This window comes from Rissa tridactyla, chromosome 2 (genome assembly GCF_028500815.1).
Source record: "Rissa tridactyla isolate bRisTri1 chromosome 2, bRisTri1.patW.cur.20221130, whole genome shotgun sequence".
Classification (NCBI taxonomy): Eukaryota; Metazoa; Chordata; class Aves; order Charadriiformes; family Laridae; genus Rissa; species Rissa tridactyla.
In genome coordinates, this window is record NC_071467.1 from 65,724,010 (window position 1) to 65,745,466 (window position 21,457).

Genomic DNA, 21,457 nt, shown 5'->3' on the forward strand with positions numbered 1-21,457 from the left:
CACCTAGAGCCCACGCTGTCATGGAACTGTACAGTATTGCCCCATATTAATTTCTAAAAGATATTTTTTCTGTATGGACTGACTGAAGAAATAGCTCAAGTTCTAAAATCTGATGGGAAATGCCGGGATTTGTTAGAGGGCTACAAATTCGTCTCTTAGCAGTGATTTGAAATTTGCATGCCCAAGCCTGCAAAACAGATGATCGTATTCCTGTTTTTAAAAAAACAGCCAGTAAAATCATTGGTTTGCAGCAGAGAGTGTATGTTGTGAATGGAGCAGAAGTTACTACAAGGTAAATAACGTGATGAAATGTAGGTCCATACTGTTGTCACACATGCTGTTTGTAGAAGGAGAGACAAGAGGTTTTTGAGACACGCTTTCCAGTCTCTCAGCACCTGTCTGAAATTTAACATCCTTTAAATATAGGTATTTTGCTGAGAGTATTAATGTTTTATGAAATTACTGGATTATTGAGTTGGTAGAGAAATGTACTGTCTTACAAAGGACAAGCGGACTGTTAGTAAAAAGAAGAATAGAGGAATATTTTAGACTTCAAAAGAAACAGAGAAAAATGAAGTGTGAAGATAAATATTGCTCTCATGATCAAAGTGGAAAAGCAAGCTTTAAATTCTTGATTTTTTGCCCATAAGAGCTGGTTAATTCTTAGATGAAAATAAAGTAGCATTCCAGTACAATGCTGTCTGTCTGGAAGGAAACCAAGTATGGAGCCGTCCTTAGGGTAGTGGTCTTCTAAAGTTCTGCCTCTGTGACTGTGCGTCCATGAAATCTCCTTGCCTTTCATTTCCCCCTCCTTCCTCTGTGTGTGTGAGAGAAGGTGCACTAAGCCTTTGGCTAAATTGAATTTAGCATATAATTACTAGCATGAGAGTTGGCAATTATAGATTTCAATGAATGGGATGTATTAAATGTCAAACAGCTGCAGAGATCCTTGGAAATCTACCTTTGTTTCTTTTTAACTAAATAAATACCCCACCTGCAAGGTAGCAGTCAGGCAATCAGCAAGTTCTGTAATTATTATGTCTTTGAACCCGGTATCTTTGACATTTAAAAATTTCCCTCATGCTGGTGGACAGCCAGTTATTTGCTGTTGAGTATTACATGAGGACACATAACAGGGTCTATATAGTTTGTGCAGTTCTTTTGAAGGACAAGACAACTAGAAAGAAAAGTTAATTTTCTGGCTGTGATGCAGTAGGCAGTTGGACACTGTGGAAGGACAGGGACCTTGCTGACTCCATGCAAGTAACTAATTGCCTACCACTGACAGCTATACATCACCACATTTACGTTGGGGAAGAAATACAGAAGTCTTACATTATCATTTAAGGTAAAAGCGTTGGTTAGTATCAATGAGGAATGAGTGTGTTTGGCGGTTCAAAAGACCTCTGTCCTTCAGAGAGTGGTGTTTCATGTGGCTAAGCAACTGGTGGGAGAGGAGGTGAAAGAACCTTGGAGGTTCACAGTAGGTAAGGTGTCTGCTGTTGGAGTTTGTGCGTTTAGTGAGGGATGGGTCCATTCAGGTCAATGGAGTTGACTCAATTGAAATTGTCAACTTTAAAGGGCTCAAAAATAGAGGGTTCCAACCATATTTATGTAGCTCTGGATGGAACAGGAACAGACGGACAGTGGGATGTTTGCAGACAGCTGAAAGAGGAGGAAGAGATGTTTGCAGAAAATTAAGGCTAATTGAAAATAGGAAGAATAATTTCCGTTCCAGGTTTTAAGAACTTGCTCTTTTTGTTTTCATTTATTCAAATCTGAAGGTGTGTGGACATACCACTGCATGTAGCATTTTAGGTTTAACTGTGTCATGCTAGCCAATTTATGTTCTCAAGAGTTTAGATACAATTTTGACTCAAGACCAAAAACCCTCTCTTTATTCTCATATCACAGCAGGTGGACAAATACACGGAAATATTTTGCAAACAAATAAGTACAATGCAGGGAGCAATTGTTTGCATAAAGCAATATGGAGATGCTACGCTTGTTTTGTCAGCTTTTATTAAAAATTCAGCAAGTGTCTTCAAATTGTTGTAGACACAAGAATTTATTAAATAGTAAATTTTCAAAACTCAGTCTCTTAGTCACTATCAATCTGTTACTGAATATTTCCATTTAGACTTAGATCTGATAGAATTACCAGCAGGCGCTGACACTCCCTGTTCTGTTTTGATGTAGGAAAAAGTAATCCAACCTTGTGCCCAAAGGTGCAGAAGACAGCTAGGCCTTTAATTGACAGCCACTGGGTACTGGCCACTTAACTGCATTTTTTTGCTTTTCAAAATCTCCACCTCTATCTAGTGACAAAGAAGGATTAGCAGCAAAAAGGAGCATGCGTGCCTCCAGTTAGTCCACTTACAAATGTGAAAAATACGTTCCTAGTACATTCCACAGACAAGCTAGATGCATCTTATTTCTCCCTTCTAGTTTATTCTTCATAAAAAGATACAGTAATTAGGTTAACTTTTACTATTAAAAAATCTTTTATTTTTCTTTAGGAATTATACTTTGAGATTCATGCCTATACCAATGAATGATGCTTCCCAAGCGCTCAAAACAAACCCTGAGAAAACGGAGGAGGCGCTGCAAAAGGTACTGCATACACCACGAATGTATAGAAATAAAATCACTAAAAATAAAGTAATGATTTTAAGTGGCTGTGATTTCATGCTTGGTTGAGTAAGAATTCTAGGCTAGATTCATTGTTTGAGGACATATACATGGTAATCAAGTGCTGCAAGAGCACGAAAGGCTTTTTATTCCAAAGAATGGTTGGAGGGAAGGGTGAAGGAATGCAACGGTGTAGTACCAAGAAGTCATAACCAAATGAGTGCAAGCTAGACCTTGCGTTGCTGTATGTATAACTATGAAAGCGAGAGTTAAAAATGGCACGTTTGTTACATATGTGCTTGTGCGTATTTCCATATGCGTAGAATTATTGGTACGCGTTTTTTATTTTGTCATAAAAAGTGCAGTCAGTGCTGTACAAGACAAAGGATGCTCTTTAATTTGGGGGGAGGATAAAAACATTTACTGCCTGTGTTTTATATTGTACGTATAAAATTCACACACTGTGTTGCCCTAAATAAACAGCGGCGGCAACATGTTCTTTTGGATGAAGAGGTGTTAACGGGTATCTGTAGCTGTTCCACTTGCATGAGTTATGAAATTCCCAGCCGAGTTTTAATATAGTAAATCTTGCAAGCTCCAAATGAGCCTCCTGCTCAATCAGAAAGCATACAGTTCACATCTCTTTAATGAGCAGTTTTTCCTTCAGCCAGGGTAAGGTTGTAAAAGCCTTATAAATAGTTCTTACAGATAACTGATTAAAAAGCAAGTGTCTGTGATCCTTATTAGTAAAGAAATTTTTAGTAAAGTGATTCTCACAGGGAAAAGTGCTGGTAGTTAGCGCCTTTTTCTTTGATGCATGAAAATGATCTTCATTCTGCTTTAAAAAATCTGAATCATGGGAGATGGACATATTTCTTATATTTTGTTTAATATAATTGTAGATGGGTTCATATCTAGAATGGTAGATGCATCTCTGAAAAAAATATCATGAAGCTTCTGGCCATAGGGATTTAAAGTCTGCGTGTTAATTAGGCATTATGTACAAACAGCATTTTCTTTTATTCATTTCAAACTTGCTAAGCCTGTTTGGCCCTGAGTTTGTTTTAATATGCGTGGTTCAGGCTTTCTTTACACAACACGAGGAAGTTCTCTCCAAAAAAAGGTAACAGTCTCGGGAGCAGTGCTGCAAATGCAGCTCATCCCGCAGGCAGGAGCGCCTGCCCGCGCAGACAAAGCTCTCATGCCCGGTGTAGGGACACCTGAACTGACTGACTGACGTCTCAGGAGGGTCCATAAGCTTCAGCACACCGCAGCTTGAGTACAGCGAGAGTGCTCCTGGCCCTGGTCCAGCACCAGATGGACGTAGTAGCCAGCCTCCTGAGCTCTGCTATCTTTGCAGCACGCTTTACTTACAGCGTGGGCAAACTGGATAAACCCTGCGTTGCTGTGGAGCGTGGTCAGACTGCTCCCGTTCTTGCTGCTGATGCAGGTTTTGAGGTGATCTATTAGTCCCTATAGTCTCTGCCTCAACCTGCCGGCTGCCCTACCTGTCCTTTTCCCCTCTCTTCCTTTCACACCAGATCCATCAGCTTTGATGAACCTTAAACAGTTTACTAGTAGGGTTTTTTGACTTGTCTAAGTTTGATAGAGCCAGGTTAGGGGATTACCCTATGTGCCATTAAGCTGGCTGATGGTAGGTGTTTTCTGCTGGTGACAGTTGTGGTGCGCTGTGACCAGCAACTGTGGGTAGGAATCACTTGTCTTTGAAGAGCACTTATGTCCTGCTTAGCCTTAAGTAGTTTTTGAACTGAGTATCCTCTATCAGTTAGGCACTTTTATGTATTTTATCTTCTCTCCAGACCATCTTGCTATTTGAATCTGAGTCTTCACAGCGGGCCCAATGCATCTAAAAGAAATGAATCATCTATCTTGTGTCATCATGGTCTCTACAACAGCACTTTATGGATAGAGTCCCTTCAAATATTTCTCAAACCTGGATCTACTCCTTTGTCAGTGTAATTTACTAAATTGCTCAAAACAGAAGCCTAATTCAGAAAACACTGGCAAAAGCACAGTGTTTAATGATGTTTCACTAGTCCATGAGTGAATGAGTATTTGCCAATGTGATTATTAAGTGTTGAGACACACAGAATAAGGTTTGCAGATAACAAACAAATTCTTGGGCAATTTTTCCTGTCAGTCCCCATTTCTGATACAACAGCAAAATTGAAAAGCAAATTACAATGGGAAGAGTTGAATCGGTTTCCTAATCTGGCTTTGTTTTTTAGATAGAAAACTACTTGCTTCGTAATCACGAGACCAGAAAATACCTGCAGGAGCAAGCGTACCGGCTGCAGCAAGGCATCGTCACTAGTACCACTCAGCAGGTGAGAACTTGTTCCTTACTGATACTTCTTGGTGTCTAAAATCTGCCTGGGGACAGAATTCTCTCGCATTCTCTCCAAATAGTTTAAAGCAAGGTGTGCCTTGCGGGGTACTTCGTTTCACAAGAAACAATAATTATCAATGAAGATATTTTTGGATGGAAAAAAAGCTTTTGTGAGAAGGGAGGTCCTATGTATAGTAGTACTATGTAGAGAAAGACCTGAGCTATTTCTGAGTGAACTACTGTTGGAACCAGGACAGTTTCGTGCTCAGGAGTCTGACTTTTCAGCAGGCTCTCATCAGTGTGGCTAGCATCATCATGAGGCTGTACCAATTCTGGGCTCTTGAGTCAGTTCCAGTCTCTTTGCCTAGCACTGAGCAACCGTGTAAACATGCCCTTAGATACCACCAGAGCAATAGCCTTAGAGAGTAAGTCATCATCTACCTTACACCTTCAGAACCGTGGGTTTCATGAGAAGGTTTACTTAGAGGGAAGGAGCAAAGGAAAGTAGAAGTCTTCCATCCTCTTTATAGTCTGGTCAGCTGAAAAGGCTTTCTGTCTAACACAGCCCAAAATATTGCTTGAAGCTGGGAAACTTTTCTGTTTTGTCAACCTCTGCCAGGTTTCCAAAATGCCATGTGTTGTTCTGTTTGGTTTTTTTTTTTTTTTTTTTCTCCTTTCTCTTGGGTGGACTACAAGCATTTTCTGCTCTGATGCATTTCTTGTCAGTAGCCCTCAGGGCTGTTTTCAGCTCAAATACACCACTGAAGCAAGGTGGTGTAAGCAGAATAAAACTTGTTATGGCCTTTGTTTTAAATTTGCTTCCCTGTTTGTTTGCACGAGTAGCGTTCCAATGCAAATGGGAGACTCCAGCAAACAGGATAGAAATATCTGATTTGCTCTTCACCTGAGTCAATGAAATTCCTGTCTGTTCTCTGCATTATTTTTTCTGGTGAAACTCAATTCTAAGTGGCCTTTTTCTACCTGTGTTATTAAATTTAATGGGACAGTATTTTATTACTGGAACCTGAAATTATACTCTAACCTCGCGACAGAGAAAATGGTACCTGAAGATGTACTGGCACTAAAAACTGCAAAAGCAGCATCACTTTATTTTATTTTAGTAATTTATCCATTCCAATGCGACTTTTTTTTTCCCAAAGCTAATACGTATGAATTAAGTTTAGATCTTTTTATAGCTTGGTGGTTTTGGTTGTGCTTTTCTCCAACAACCACACGCACATCAGGTTTCAGTAAATGTAATTCATTGTTATTTTCAAAGTAGAGTAAAATTGTTCATTTCTATATTAAATCGTGTCCAATAAGGATGGATTTTAAAAAAACAGGTTTAAAAGAGAGCTAGAAAAGATTCTCTAGTTAGTATGGTGGAATTGCATTACTGTTCCTAGAGTGTATTTTTTTTCAGTCCAGATGTCCCAATGAGACTTTCCACTGTCTAATAATTAATTAGCTTTTTGTACTTATACAACAAAAAACACCCAAAACCCTTTGAAGAGTCATGTGGAGCAGGAAAGGAGCATGCTGTGAAATTATTTCAATTCTCGTTGCTAATGATATAAGATGCTAGAACTTGACTTTATGTGATGATGACACGCGCACTCAGATGTTGCTTCAAAATGTCAAATAGCCAGTTCTAATGAACCCTATGTGGGCTGATAAAGACTTTTAACTATTATATCTCCCTGCCCCGTATAACTTAATCAAAACTGACTATATGTCAGGCATTCTTATTGGTTTGCAAGGATACAGATGTGCCACCTGCCCTGTATTCGCAGCATGTTGAATGAATTGCATTGCAGATACAGATTAAGTTCAATTTATCCCTCTGTGAAAGGTCTGATGGAACTACCTGGACTGAATTCAGTTTGTGTTTGACCAACATTCTGATGCTTTATCTTTTCGGTTTATTTTGTTCAAGTAGATGATTGACAGAATATGTGTAAAAGTGCAAGATCATCTCAACTCTTTAAGAAACTGTGGTGTGGATGCTGTACAGGAAGATGTCAAATCTGCAGAACGGCTTATGCGGGATGCTAAGAACTCCAAAACAGTAAGCCTTTCCCAGCGTGCTGGTAATACTGAGAGCAGTTCAGTGTGTGCTTGCAGCTTTTCTCTTTTTGGGGAACTAAAATACCAATGTGTCACAAAAAAGTATTTTCTTCAGATGGTCAGCTGTAGGTAGTATTTAAAGTGATAAAATAATTATAAAGACTTTGATTTAGCAGAGAGATTTCCTCCTATTTTTCCAGATTTGAAGACAGGTAGTGACAAGCCTACTTTCCGAAGATATTCTTTCTGTCTTACAGCTCTTACCAAATCTGTATCACCTCGGTGGAGCATCTTGGGCAGGAGTGAATGGTTCACTCTCCAATCCAATTCAAGAGACACTGGAATCCATGGCTGGAGAAGTCACAAGGGTTGTGGATGAGCAACTTAAGGTCTGTGAACAGATGTGTTACCATCTCTCACATACAGAAACAACTTTTATTTTTTTACTTATTTTATTTTTTCACTTCTCAGTATATTTGTACGCAAGTTATCTTTTTATTATTTGTTTCTTGTAACTTTGTACCTTATTATCTGGATACTTGCCTGGTTGGAATGAAAAAAATTGCTTTAGTGTTTGCAGCGGGCAGAAGGAGCGTATACTGTTTATTATCGTTTTATTTTATCTTCTACAAGGGGAAGACTTACCAGTTGCTTCTTAGGCCCTTAAGTCTCATGCCCTGGAGGAAAAGTACTCACTACTCGAGGTAGCCCACTGGAGTGAAAGCTGCTTTTCTGTAGACTGCATCTCAGATTTTTTTTTCCCAGTGACTACTTTTGAACCTGATGCAGAACATCCACTTTAACTGTTTGGTTTGGATAACTTGTATGTATGGAGAGTGCCCCAAGAATTACTACAGGCAGCTTTACAGGCAATCTTTTCACAAGTTGCCTGTCAAACCTCAGTCATTGAACTAGATGTCATTGATCTGTAAATATTCTCACCTGGGTATTCAGCCAGCTCTTGCTCAGAAAATTCTACCTTCAATTATGTTAGATCTTACCGTATAATAAGCAAGGAAGAGTCATCCACGCAGCACGTGTGAAGGTATCAGTCCAGGAAGAAGTCAAAGTGGGGAAACTTTAGCAACTGTTAGGATCTGTATAGAAGCTGATGAATTTAAGAATATGGTTCTGAGGCAGTTCAGATCAACTTAAGATTACGACTGAGCTACCTTGCCTGTGTTCGCTTTGTTCTGCAAGCGAAGGTTGAACTTTCAGTTGAAACAACATGAAAATGCTTCCGTCAGTGGGAATATAATGGAGAACAATAATAATACCACACTACTAATTACTTTTTCAAAATTAAAAAGTTAATGAGGAGGAAAATGGTGCTGAATTTTTAGTATTTTCTTCCCTTTTCCCATTATATGAAATAAGGTGAAGACTCTTTATCACTTTTTTAATTTCTGCAGAAATGTGATTTATCCACAAGATTCTTCCCAGCGGAGCTTATTCGCTATTATTGGGATAGGAATAGTCAGGTCAGCCATTTGTGCAAGGACTTATTTAAGTCCTGAGCATTTTAGAGAGTCTTATAGAAGGGGGAAAAAGGCCTCTTCAGCATTTTGAATGTTATTTATAGTTACTGGCATAAGACTTAGTTAATGGGTCTTCCATTTATGCTTTTACACATTTACAGCAAAAGGCACTTTAGCTCAGCCATTCTTACTTTTACATTTACTTTTGATTTGTGCGGCATTTAAGTGCCTTATAAAAAACTATAAAATCGTAATGCTCTTTGTATATTGTAACACTCATTTTTATGAATTTTGCACTCGAGGCTGAAAGGTTTTCCTTTAAGTTCTATGGTGTTGTACTTTGTGTGGAGGAGAAAAAGTTGAATATGGATTAGGACTGGGAGTTTTCCACTTGTTTAGGTCAATTCAGAAGATCTTACGCAGTTTATTATTTGTGAAGATAGATAAGGGAGCTCCCATAAGTACAGTTCTTTTTGTGATTGCTGGGGAAAAAACATTCTGTGTGCCCTAAGTGGAGTTTTGATTTTTAGCTTCCATAGCAACCAGAAAGATATGTTTGGAAATCGGGTAAAGACAATGAACGCTTTTCAGGCAAACAGAAGATTATTTTTTTTTTAACCTTAAAGAAGGGAAGTGGGGGGAAGGAAGAAGTTAGAATAAGGAAAAGCAACATCTTGGAGTGAGTTGGCCAAAGGAGAAATTATAGCAAGGCCCTTGCATTTGTCTTCTCCTGCTGGTGTCACTGTGGACACATAGAACCCGGAGATGCAAAGGCCCAATGGAAAATCGTAGGCAAGACGATGGTGCTTACTTAGGCAAAAGAAGATTTTTTTTGTCAGGACAGGAGTGCTTGAACTGTTCCTCTTAAATTCCGTCGTAGTGCAAACAGTTTGTTGGCTCCATCACCTGTTCCTTTTTTTCTTCAGATATCATCATCCTCCAGTCCTTTTACTCACTGTACCTTTCTCTTGAATGTTAAGAGACATTAGTGGTTGGCAGACTTCCTTCTCCTCTTCTTTCCGCATGCCGGCTGACTGGCACTTGTGGCCTTGTGACTGAAATGTTTGCCCCTCCACAGTCGATATCAGTAGCTGTGAGTTTCCCTCACTGAAAGGTTTGGGGATGGAAGTAGGGGTGGGGAAAGTCTTCTGTAGATACGATAATAGTCATGTGAAATCAACAGGTGAAATCCAACACTGAAGAAATTATGTTCATTTGTGCACTTAAAGAAGAGATCCAAACTCTATTTAACTTTTAAATTGCACATTCTCTGAGTATTCCGAGTAAAAATTAATTTTCAGGTAAATTTTAGTCTTTCCTCCTGCTTCCCACTGACACCTTCAGGCAGCATTTCTTCACATGCTCCATTTTGGAAGACCATGCTTAGACTGTAATTGTGATTCAACATAGCAAGTCTTTTATAACTTCTATGATTGCGATCCATACCTGTAAATCAAATATTGTAAAGATCAGACTTATCTGTATGCTGTGGCTGCTTCATGCTGTTGTGTTGTCCTCATGAATCAACACTTAAAAATCAGCCAGCTAAGAGCTGCAGACTGAAAAATACTGCTTTGAATCATTAAAATTATTATGCGGTAGCATTGGGTTTGTTTCTTACTCAGTATCTACATACGAAAATTGCCAGTTATGGTAGGGCTATGCAAAGAGAAAAAAGCTGTGATAAGATGGAGTTCACCTGAGGTCACTTACCTGCAAAGTGAGATTGGGAAGAAAAAGGAAATCCGTAGAATTTTCGAGGGGTGCAGTTCATTATTTTTGTACAATTTAGAAGCACCTAGGTTAGAGCTAGGCTTACCTAATATACCATTCCAAACAAACATATGCTTTTTTTTATTTTTTTATTTGTAAGTACATTTTTCTATTTGGTTATAAATCCTAAGTCTTACTGGAGACGACTTGGCCCATTTCAGTAAACTGGGCTCTGTCCGGTTCCTCTTCCTCTCTTCTTTCCACCTTCCTTTGGTGAAAGCATGAACCAAGGACAGTATCTCTATTCTACCTGCCATTTTGGAAGCACCGTAGCCCAAGGAGACCCCACAGTCACTGGAGTGCAGCAGCGTGACAGCTTCAGCGTGCAGAGGGACCAGCTGTCGGAGAGAACCATCTCCTTACTGATCCTTTCTAAGTAGCGCTTCATACTGGGAATGGACATAGAGAGTTTGCTTTCAAATCCCATGCTTATGAGCTTTGACCTCTTGCAATCTCTGCAACAAGTTATTAAATGGGAAATTAACTGATGGTTGAACAGCCTTCCGAAGATACCTAAAACAGATTTCCTAGGTTGCTGGGACTGGAGATGCAGTAAGGTGGAGAGAATTTGAACAAATGACAGTTTCCAGTCTTGTCAGAAAATACTGCTTTGAGTTTATAAATAAATCTGTTTTACTGTACACAGGGTATATATCAGCATGTAGATAAAACCGTGTGAATTTAAAATTTAGTTTTCCAAATGACCAGCTGATTGTTTTATACTTTCTGTGGTCCTACCTAATCTTTTTGGATATGAAAATTGAAAGCAATTAGAGGAAACATGGTTCAGTGACACAGGGCACTAGTAGCGTTTCTTTGTCTCACGCTGATCCCTATGTGTGCACATTAGAGCTCTCCTGCACTTTTCGTGACACAAGTTCATGCACGGATGATTATGTGAGGGGCCGTGAGGCCCCACCTGCACCTGTAGTGACAGATCTTTAGCCTTCTAGTCAGAGCTGGGATTTGGAAAAGAAACCAGTAGGTGATGAAACAGGATTTAAACCAGAATTACCTTTTCTCACAGGCACAGATAGGAGATAAATCTAATGCGATTGGAAGGGGCTTCATAACGTAACTTTGTAGCATTGAGGTATATATGAAAGATTTTTCTAAAAGAAAGTCTAAGAGGGAAGAAATTGGCTCTCTGCCATCATCAGGGGAGATCTTGTTTTAAGAAAAAGAAAGTTTGAGGGTGTTGGGGTGTTACACGGTCCTGTTTCTGAAGTGCGTATGGTTTTCTTCTGTCCTGGTTTGGGGTTTTGATCAGTTATTAAAAAAGAATAAAAATTGTTGACTGCACCTAACGTCCACTACGGACTTCATGTATATAAATGAGATCTGTATATTAAAGGTTTGTACGCCTACTGCGAATCGTGCTTGTAGCTTCTTAATATTTGGCTCGTATAATCCAGCCCATTACAGCATGCCAAGTTCTCATGAGTCGTCTTTCTTCATATACTGATGCCTTTTACAAAATGTCTGAAGCACTGATGAATATTGCTGATTCAGGTCACCGTTTAGAGCGGAGGCAGCTGCAGCAGAGCATCCACTGCTGCTGTAGGGTGCAGAGGCAGCAGCGGTGGGTGCACAAGGGAAGCTAATTTGTTGTTCTGACAGTTAAGTGCACAGAAATGTAAATGTTTCATATTTGAAAGATTTGTGGTACAGGCACAGTTGTGGGTCATTTTCTGAAAAAGTATGTTGTTCCTCCTTAGCTTTATTTTGTAAAATGCCTTTTATATTACAGCTGGACTGCAAAATGGATTGGAAATTAGGAAGAAAACTTGTAAAAATTACAAGTCTAAAAGTATCATACTACTATGCACCAGAATAATGCTGTAATCTTTCAGCTAATTAAATTCTCAATACCTGATGTTAGCTTTTGCTTACTGTGCTGCAGACGCTCCTAGAGTCTATGGTGGATGCAGCGGAAAACCTTTGCCCAAATGTAATGAAGAAAGCTCGCATCCGTGAAGACCTGATTGAGGCTAGCACTGAGAAGATTTCCATCCCACGCACTTTTGTGAAAAATGTCCTCTTGGAGCAATCTGGAATTGATATCCTCAATAAAATTAGGTACTTTAAAAGACTAATCTAACAAAATTGGTTATAGAATTTGGATTTTGAGTTGCACGTATGTGTGTTTGTGTAGTAGAAGATTTTTGGAATGCTTTTGTGACTCACGAGAAATCATATTAAGGCATTCAAAGAGCAGGAAATTGCCCTACAGGTCTGGTGTATGTAGTTCAGGGGATTAAAATATTTGGAATATCCAGGAATGTTGACTTGATCATTAATGCATGTCTTTCTGTTTTATTTTGTAAGAGTTTTGGCTTATGGCGCACAAATAACATTTTCATGATTGATACATTTTTTTTTTTTTTAAATCTATTGATGTTCTCAGGTAACACTGAATTACAGTAATAGAAGGGAATGGCACTTATTTGCTTTGAGTGTTAATAGTGCTTTGTCTGTCTTGTATTTAGTCTTGCCCTGTAGCTGTAGCAATCACTTTAAACCTTTTTGTTTGTGTGGGAGTTGTGCACAGCAGACAGACCTACTTAAAAAATGGAAACCTGGACATTGAAACCACAAACAGGGAGCAGAAACAGTTACCTTAAACAACTTCAGTCTGCTCTCTTAAAAAAAAAAAAAAAAAAAAAAAAAAAAAAAAAAAAAAAAAAAAAGGAAAAAAAGAAGGCTTTTACCTGACCTTTTACTGCATCTTTTTTTCATATTAAATGTGTACCAGAGAATGTATTTATGCAGTATAATGTGGTTGACCTGTACTTAAACCGTTGCGGTTGCCATCATTTGGCTAAGGAATCCTTTCTGCTTGATGGAAAAGCATGGCATTTTGCATTGTGATGCTAATATCTTTGCAGAATAGGAAAACAGTAAGACTTAGAAATTAGTTTTGCAGAGTGCAGCAAAATTGGCAGGAAAAGACGTTAAAGACTTTAGCTATGCCTTCAGAGTGTTTAAAAAGGTTCAGGGAGTGAGTTTTCCTCACTTCAGTCCTATCAAACACATCTTGACCCTGAAGACAATAATAATGCCCCTTCCGCCTGTAGAAGCTGCAACTGTCAGTGGGGTGAGGCAGCCAAACCGTCACGCTTCCTGTCTTATATTATTTGAAATTAATATGTAGGTAACTGAGGGAAATCCCTTCACTGTCATTCTCTTCCTACCATGGCTTGGCCACCATTCTACCTCCCTATGAATTGCACTGCCTTTCCAGGGAGTTTCCTACCTTTTCCCCCACGCTTTTCTGCAGCAGTAGTGGTAGCCCCAGGTAGAAATAGCTTTGTTAATCCAATGCAACTCACTCCACACATAAAAACTTTAAAACAAAATAATGTTCGTTGCTGCTCCAAGTGTCAGTTGAAGCAATTGGCCTTGAAAATGTAGAGGCGGGAGAGATGGAGCTTCGGGCTGCAGCTTGGGCATACGTGCTTGTCAGCTGCAAATCAGCAGCCCTCCACAGCCTGACCCTTTTGTATTGTGGCCAAAGATGGGACCCCAAGGGAGCAATTCAAGGCACACATTTCCTTGATAGGAATTCAGCAGAAACACCTCAATTCAGTGTACAGGTGTGTCGGTGTTCCACGTACATCTGTGTAATGGGAATGGCTGACATGATGTTCTTGAGACAGAAAGTGGTTACTTAGAGCAAAAAGAGGAAGCAAAGTTGCAATGGCAAAGACTGGAGAAATAACAGTGTACAGTTGTCCTTCAGCTGGCAGACAAATGCAAAAAGGAGTTGAGGAAATGAGTGGATTGTAGTTGTTCAGTCCAGTACTGTTAAACAGGCAACACTTTCCTAATCCTATTCATCAGAGATTCGTGTTTCTCCAACTTTGATGGCGAACTGAGTTTCACATGTGGTTTCTCTTCAGCTCTCTTACCCAGATGTTTTCATTTCAGCTCTTAGAAAAATGTTAGAAGCAGGATAAATATGGTACAGAGGCTCTTGTGTTTACTGTGTGATTCATGAGTTTATTTCTGAAACCTGCAGTCATGTATCCTGACACCCTCTAATGTTTTATTTCAAATAAAGTGACAGCACTGTGGATAATCGTTGCACTGTTGAACATGTAATAAAGACAAAATCCTCCTGCGTGAATAAAAATTTTCTCTGTCTCATTTTTAACTCTCACACAGTGAAGTCAAGCTGACAGTGGCTTCTTTCCTGTCTGACCGAGTTGTAGATGAAATCCTGGATGCACTTTCCCACTGCCATCACAAACTGGTGAGTATTTGCATGGTAGATATTTGAATATGCTGGGTATCTTAACAATGCTATTATATTCATAACTTGTTCAGTTTCTCCTTAGCACACTTCTATTTTGAAATTGGTCTTGTTTTCATTGGCCTCACTGACATCATATAAAATATGATCACGGGACTCTTGCCTCTTTGCTTTAAGGAGGATACAGCCTCGGAAGAGGCTGCATTATATTTTTGTGTTATGATCTTTTACACAGTTATCAGATCTAAAACTAAAAATGCCATCAGGATGCAACATTGAGTCATTACTTAAGAACGGTGCCAGTACTTGTCCTGGTGAGATGTTAAGGTTTGGTTGCTTGTGAGATTAGAGGTAAAATTTCATTCTTTAGAGAGAGACTGCTGGGACCTTGAATGAATACATGTTGAGGTTACTTCAGAATGTAGGTATCAAGTTTGAAGAGAATGGAGTAGAAATGTCGGAAAGGAAATGCTGTTTGTTATTTGAAGGTGCTGAGCTGTCAGGAAGCACAGTTATTTTTTATAAAGGTACTTGCTTTATCAAGAGTAGAAGAAATAAACAACTGTGTATCTACAGAAAAACATTTTTATTTCTAATGCAATTCTCTAAGGAGAATCCAATGCTTTTTTATTTTTTAACAAGCCACTTGGGTGGTCATTCTCCTGATTGAAATTGCTCTTCATTTCTATTTGAAATTTCTCTGACTTAAGTTTGCAGTTATGAGTTTATTCAAAAGGTCTGCTCCACAAGATAAGGAAAACATATATATTTCTCTTTATTTCCTCTCTATGAAAGTCCTCATACACAGAAAACAAAATCACTCTCCCCCCTCTTTTTTTTTTTTTTTTTTTTTTTAAATAAATGAAAAGACTGGGTTATTTGAGGGTGTGTCTTCATGATACAGAGCAGCATTGTGTAAAGATACAACCTCTGGTCTCGGGAGCTATGTAGCAGCATCAGCCTGCTGCGTGAGCAGCCACATTAATTAGCTCCAGTTGGTCCTGGTGCGGGCTCAGCTGGCATCAGCAGTGGGCTGTCTCTGCCCGGTGGTATTGCACAACTTGGACATACCCTGACTCTCGCACAGTAAGTCATTTTCTCCTGCCTTTGAGTCACTTCAGTAACAAACCTCTGCACTTTTTGCCAGCTGTTTTTAGAGCCTCTTTGAAAATTATGGTCCCCAGAACCAGACAGACTATTCCAATGTTTTAATCAACACTGTTTATAGGAGTGAAATTGTTTTTCTCCTGATATTCTTTACTCCTCGTATTTACGTAGCCAAGGAGATAAGAATTCCTTCCTCTTGTCAGAGTTTCAGTGGCAGCTCATTTTCAGGAGTGGGTTTGCTAGATCTCCCTCCCAGTAATGGCTTCTGGACACTTGACACTTGCTGCTTTTCAGGATTGTGTCCATAGCTAATTGCCAGTGCGCTTAGTTCCTAAGGATTGATTGTCCATACATTTGATTTGAGATTATTTACTTGGGGATCTATTTTGGCCTGCATTAGTAATACATCCCTTTCCCTGTTTAACTCTCTTATGTTTCTGTTAGCTGCAGATTATTTCGGATAGTATAGCACCGATGAAAACATTGAAGAGTACAGTTCTCAAAAATGCTGGTAGAGGAACTCCTGTCTAATTTGTCAGTGTTAATCTTCAACTGACAGCTGCAATAGGCGAGTTGGCAGCTAGTTCTTAATACAGCAAAGATTAAATGCACTGATAGAGTTCTGTGCCAGCTCCTTAAATTGGAGCGTCACGTACTACTAATTCAGCCACCTACAAATGTCTGTGTATGTTGCATTGACACAGTAGCATTTGAGGCAAATTGGAAAAAAAATCCCCTTGTTTGACAAGACCTGAGTTTGTCTAATGTGATGATGATTAGCATTAATTATTATTCTAGCCATTTTAGTGTGATTAAAGATAAATCTGCAACAGCTTTCTGGTTGTTTTTCCTGACACTGGACTAAGTGAGCTATAATTGACTCAGGTCATCTGTTTACCCTTTGTGACGGTTAAAAAAATTACAATCCACTGGTTGTTGTGCTGATGTTAAGCAGTAGACTGCAGCTCTCCTTAGCTGCCTCTTTGAAGGCTTCTGTGACTAACTGATTTGGGCCAGCTGATCTTCAAATGCTTGCTTTTAAGAGATGTTATTTAATATTCTCTTTAGTTACCAACAGAGCTAGAAAATATTTCATCATTTTCCTGACAACATGAACCCACTCCATTCCAAGTACAATCCAGGGTGGTTTATATAACATTCTCTGCGTTGTTAGTAACAGTTTTTGCTATGCAGGTCTAAAAATGGATTTTATTATTGTTAAGAGTTTTTCCTCTGTGATACTTTAAAAAAAATGTATCTTATCCCATAGATTTATCAATAATGATTTTTTTTTCTTTTTATGGTAACCCCTACCTATTTCTTCAGTGAAAGAGAACTGAGGTATTTAAAAAAGCTGTCCTGTTTTTTGAATAGCAGATGATAAAATTTTGGCCGTCTAATAATTATGAAAATTATATTCACTGAAATTATACATGTCTTTGTGTTATTTAATTAAAAAACAAACAAACAGACAAAAAACAGTCCAGAACAAAGCTTCTCTTACACCCCTTTATTTTCTTTATAATAAAGACAGGACGAACGCTGAGGAAGAACCATAATAAGTTAAAAGTAGGGTGGCTTTTTATCTGACCTTTTTCCTTTTCTTTTTTCCTGTTACACTTTCTCCCTTCCTTCTTAGAATGTGTGATAGAAGGAATTTTCCATTCAAAAAAAAGAATGAAAAAAAAAGAACCAAAACAAAACAAACCTTGTGTGAAGATTAACACACAAAACTGAGCTTTGCTTTTGTACTTGGTCTTCTAGGAATTGTGATCACTTAAGTTCCGTAAGCTTTCTGGTTGGGTTTGGTTTGCCCTTTTTAACAGTTTGATTGATGAGTTCCTGTCTTTATCCTTCTCTCCAGGCTGACCATTTGACTAGACGTGGCAAGCCACTTCCACAGCAGGAATCAATGGAAATTGAGTTAGCTGAAGAAAAACCAACTAAACGCTCTATGATGACGGTTGAGGAGTTGACAGAGATAGAACGTTTGGAGGATCTGGACACTTGTATGGTAAGACACATTCCTCAGCCCTTTTGGTTAAGCATGCAAATAACTGGAAGAAAAATGCTTTTCAAAACATCACTTCATAATTTCATGGTATCAGGAAACTGAAGTTAGGAATTGACTTCTAGAAAAAATAAATGTTAGCTTATGAACATTTTGTCTGAGTTGCGTATTGCTGTTCAGCAAAGGAAAATCTCTTCCCTTTTCTTCAGTTCTCCTTTCCTGGTACCTATTCAAGGGCCTTTCCTTTGCATACATGGCTACAATCAAGCTAACAGAATAAACGTCCTTTTCACTGGCCACAGTTTCACAGAGGTTCAGTTGCAGTAATAAATTGGACCATGCTATCCTTTGACAACATGCTGCTTTCTGCCTTTGTCTTCATTCTACTTGACACAGATTCTTCTGAGCCATGACAAAAAATGTTTCTGCCTGGAATTTATATTATTGGCCATGAACAGAAGTTGTTGTTGTTTTTTTTTTTAAATTAGCTTTTGAACGTACGGAAGAAGTCTTAACTTTGAGACAGGGCTGCAAGTGATCCTAGAGGGCAAGCTTTTCAAAAGTAACTGAGTTAGGTGTGTGAGATTCAGGAAGAATGCTGAACATAAATCACTGAAGTGCCTTGTAAAATCCCATGTGGGACTTTTATTATAAAGATGGCTTCATGCCATATCATGATTGTTTACAAGATGTAAATCCACAGAATTACAAATAAACGTGTGTTGCTAACTGTTTTCAACCTCAAATCCTCCTCCACCCAGCTTAGTCTGTTGAGGAACTCTAACGTGGACAGGAATTTCAGGGAGCGCTTCTCTATTACGACTTAGTCAGTCTAATAGGTGATCACTGCTGCAAGGGGTGGGCTTTCTCCTCTGCCCCCCTACCAGGCTTTTTGGCCATGTGCTTTCACAGGAAGCTAAACTGGCAGAAAAATTGATTGCATCTTTTTGTAGAATAAATTTTGTTGATTCAGCTCCCGAAATAGACTTACTGCAGAGCCAGAGAAGTACAGCTCAAGAGAAGGAACAGCAGGGTTGCTCCTTTCTGCAGCAGCTACCTGTTGGTCTTGCTTAGCTGTAAAACAGAAGCATGCCTTCCTTGGAAACATCAGCTTAAAATAGCACTCTCTCCCTTCTAAATCTCTTCCTTCACCAAGATTCGATTTGATGCAATATTTGTCTGAACATCACAAATCCCCGTGAGGCGTGTGATGTTGATGGCATCATCTGGCTCATGACTGGTACTATCAAGTTCCAGAAGCTTTCTGCAGCCAACATTCAGTAATCATTTTGAGCCCTAAATCCTACGGGAGAGAGACATCCCAGTAAAATATGTGGCATCTCAACCCTGTACCTGTAAGTTTGTTTTTGCGTACTAGCTTGATATATAGGAAAATAAGCTGAGCGCTCATTTGGATGCCCCACCCTCCCCCTTTACATTTATTCCTAAACCTGTTAGGAATAATAATACTGGAAATTTAAAAAATAGCTCCTGTCTTTATCTCATATCACTGTGGTTATATGAAAGGATCATATCGCTGTGCTGTTATCTTTCACTTTGGTCATATTAAAATAATGGAAATGTGATGATGCTTACACTCTTTAAAAGATGCATTAGATGCTAACTGTACTTATCTTCAGAAGTGTTTATATCTCCTTTCATTCTCTTTATTCACCCTCATCTTGCACAGAGATTCAAATACCTTTGTGACCCAGATTCTCATCAGTATCTAATTTCTGAAGAGAATGAAGCATCAAATAAACACGGTGCAGTAATCTTAGTGCTAAAGAATCCATTTATTAAAAACTGTAATCCATTTTTAAGAGCTGCTTTTTGTATCCTGAGTGCAAGTGATATTGGTTGCTGTTGTAAAAATATATAGATAAATAGATAGCCCCAAGAGGCTGAGGAATACAGGGCTTGTTACTGAGCTAGTGTTCTTACTGAGTTTTTTTGCAACTAAAAGCATCTTAAGAATGGATATCTTGCATCTTCTGGGTGGAGTAAGTAGCTTCAAAGATAGCACTTTAAAAGTTATGTACTTTAGCTATAGGAAAATCCTACAGCTTTCAGATATTGTCTTGGAAAAATTAACCTGATTTGTGTCAGCTTTTAAGTGTCCTACAGATATTTGCTTGGAAATGAGGAACCTTCTGAAAGGGGGCATCAGTGAATGTTTTGTGAGCTGGTCAGTGCAGGAAACAGATATGTCGCTGAAAGATTTTACTGAAAAGAGAAGCATATGGTTTTGTGTATGGTTTTATGAACTATAATTATGAACCTAATTTCCCTTGATTATTTTTAATCTTAAATGAGAAATAGCTATTTAGATCCCACCAAAATGGCATTAGTCCAGAACACTGCCTTGTTTCGCCATTGGAAATCCCTAAGCATTACAAAGTGTGATGATAAAACAATTCTTAACCTTGTGAGTCGATGATACACCTGGCTGTGTGTTCTGCAAACCTCAAACCTGAAACTTTGAATTACAGCTTGGTGTTGTGCATGTTTGGCAGCCTAATCTCCTATTGCCAAAAGAATAAGGAACATGGGATAAGGCTGATTGTGTTTCTAGGATGCCAGGAAAAACTCATCTATTCTAAGCCCTGCCTATCCGTTTGCTCCAGCTAGTTGTCAAGAAGTCTAGGGAAGGAGAGATTTTGATCTTATAGGAGAGACACTGAGCTTGGACCACTGTTCTGAGGGAGCTGTTTTTTTTTTCCATTTGCCAAACTGGATTCACTTTGCAAACCCTTTATCTTCAGCAAGCTTGTTTTCTTCAGCAAGCCTATTGAGGATCAGTATTCTGGCTGAGGCGATGTGTACAACAGTGTATTGTTATTCACCAGTCTCCCTTGAAGCTGTATTTGAACAATTTGGGGAAAACTGGATCCAGGTTCAGGTTACAGGTAGATATATAGCACTGAAGCTAGGTGGATGACTACGAGTGGGTAGATAGAATCATCTACGTTGGAAGTGACCTGTAAGATCATTGAGTCCAACCATCAACCTAACACTGCCAAAACCACCACCAAACCATGTCCCTACACACCACATCTACCTGTCTTTTAAATACCTCCAGGGATGGTGATTCCACCACTTCCCTGGGCAGCCTGTGCCTATGTTTGATAACACTTTCAGTGAAGGGGTTATCCTAAACCTTTCCCTGGTGCAACTTGGGGCCATTTCCTCATGTCCTATTGCTTGTTACTTGGGAGAAAAGACCGACCCCCACCTCACTACAGCCTCCTTTCAGGTGGTTGTATGTATTTGTAATATAATGCTTATGAGCTGTTTGTTCTTATATGAAGATTGAAAGTGGAAGACATGGAGGTTTGTGTACAAAACTTGGACTGGCAGCATAGGGATCTGAAACCTCCAGTGGTGGTGACAGAGCAGACAGGCAGGTGCTGCTGCATTTCACAGCCGGCCCACCTATTCTCAAGCAGGGCACAGAGTGGCTGTGGCTGGGAGGATTCCCCTGCCGGGGTAGAGAATTGCCATCCACCCACCTTGAACTTTGATATGTGTAAACAACACAGACAAGACAGAATCAAGTACCACAAATGGGCCCACGAAATGCACCACTGAAAAACAGACTCCTGAATGTTATTTCTAGGGTTTTTTTTGTTGTGGGAATTAGGACTTACTAAATACTAAACTGTGCAGTTAAAGCTTATTAGCTTCAATTTAGAATATGATTCTCATTCAGCCTTTAACGGTGGCCTGAGAGCCTGTAATATGAAAGATTTGTCAGTCATACCAGAATTTGCTAGTCTGTTAAA

At 39.1% G+C, this 21,457-nt stretch overlaps 1 protein-coding gene across 2 annotated transcripts in view; it reads left to right on the forward strand.

The window, feature by feature from the left end:
• The window catches only part of CARMIL1 (capping protein regulator and myosin 1 linker 1), a 198,818-nt gene that overhangs the window by 136,591 nt on the left and 40,770 nt on the right, over positions 1 to 21,457 (forward strand). For both annotated transcript variants that reach the window (XM_054190029.1, XM_054190030.1), the window contains exons 23-29: positions 2,520 to 2,613; positions 4,881 to 4,979; positions 6,921 to 7,049; positions 7,306 to 7,437; positions 12,203 to 12,378; positions 14,467 to 14,554; positions 17,526 to 17,675. In XM_054190029.1, coding sequence (XP_054046004.1) covers positions 2,520 to 2,613; positions 4,881 to 4,979; positions 6,921 to 7,049; positions 7,306 to 7,437; positions 12,203 to 12,378; positions 14,467 to 14,554; positions 17,526 to 17,675 — 868 coding nt within the window. The remainder of the gene's footprint in view (positions 1 to 2,519; positions 2,614 to 4,880; positions 4,980 to 6,920; positions 7,050 to 7,305; positions 7,438 to 12,202; positions 12,379 to 14,466; positions 14,555 to 17,525; positions 17,676 to 21,457) is intronic.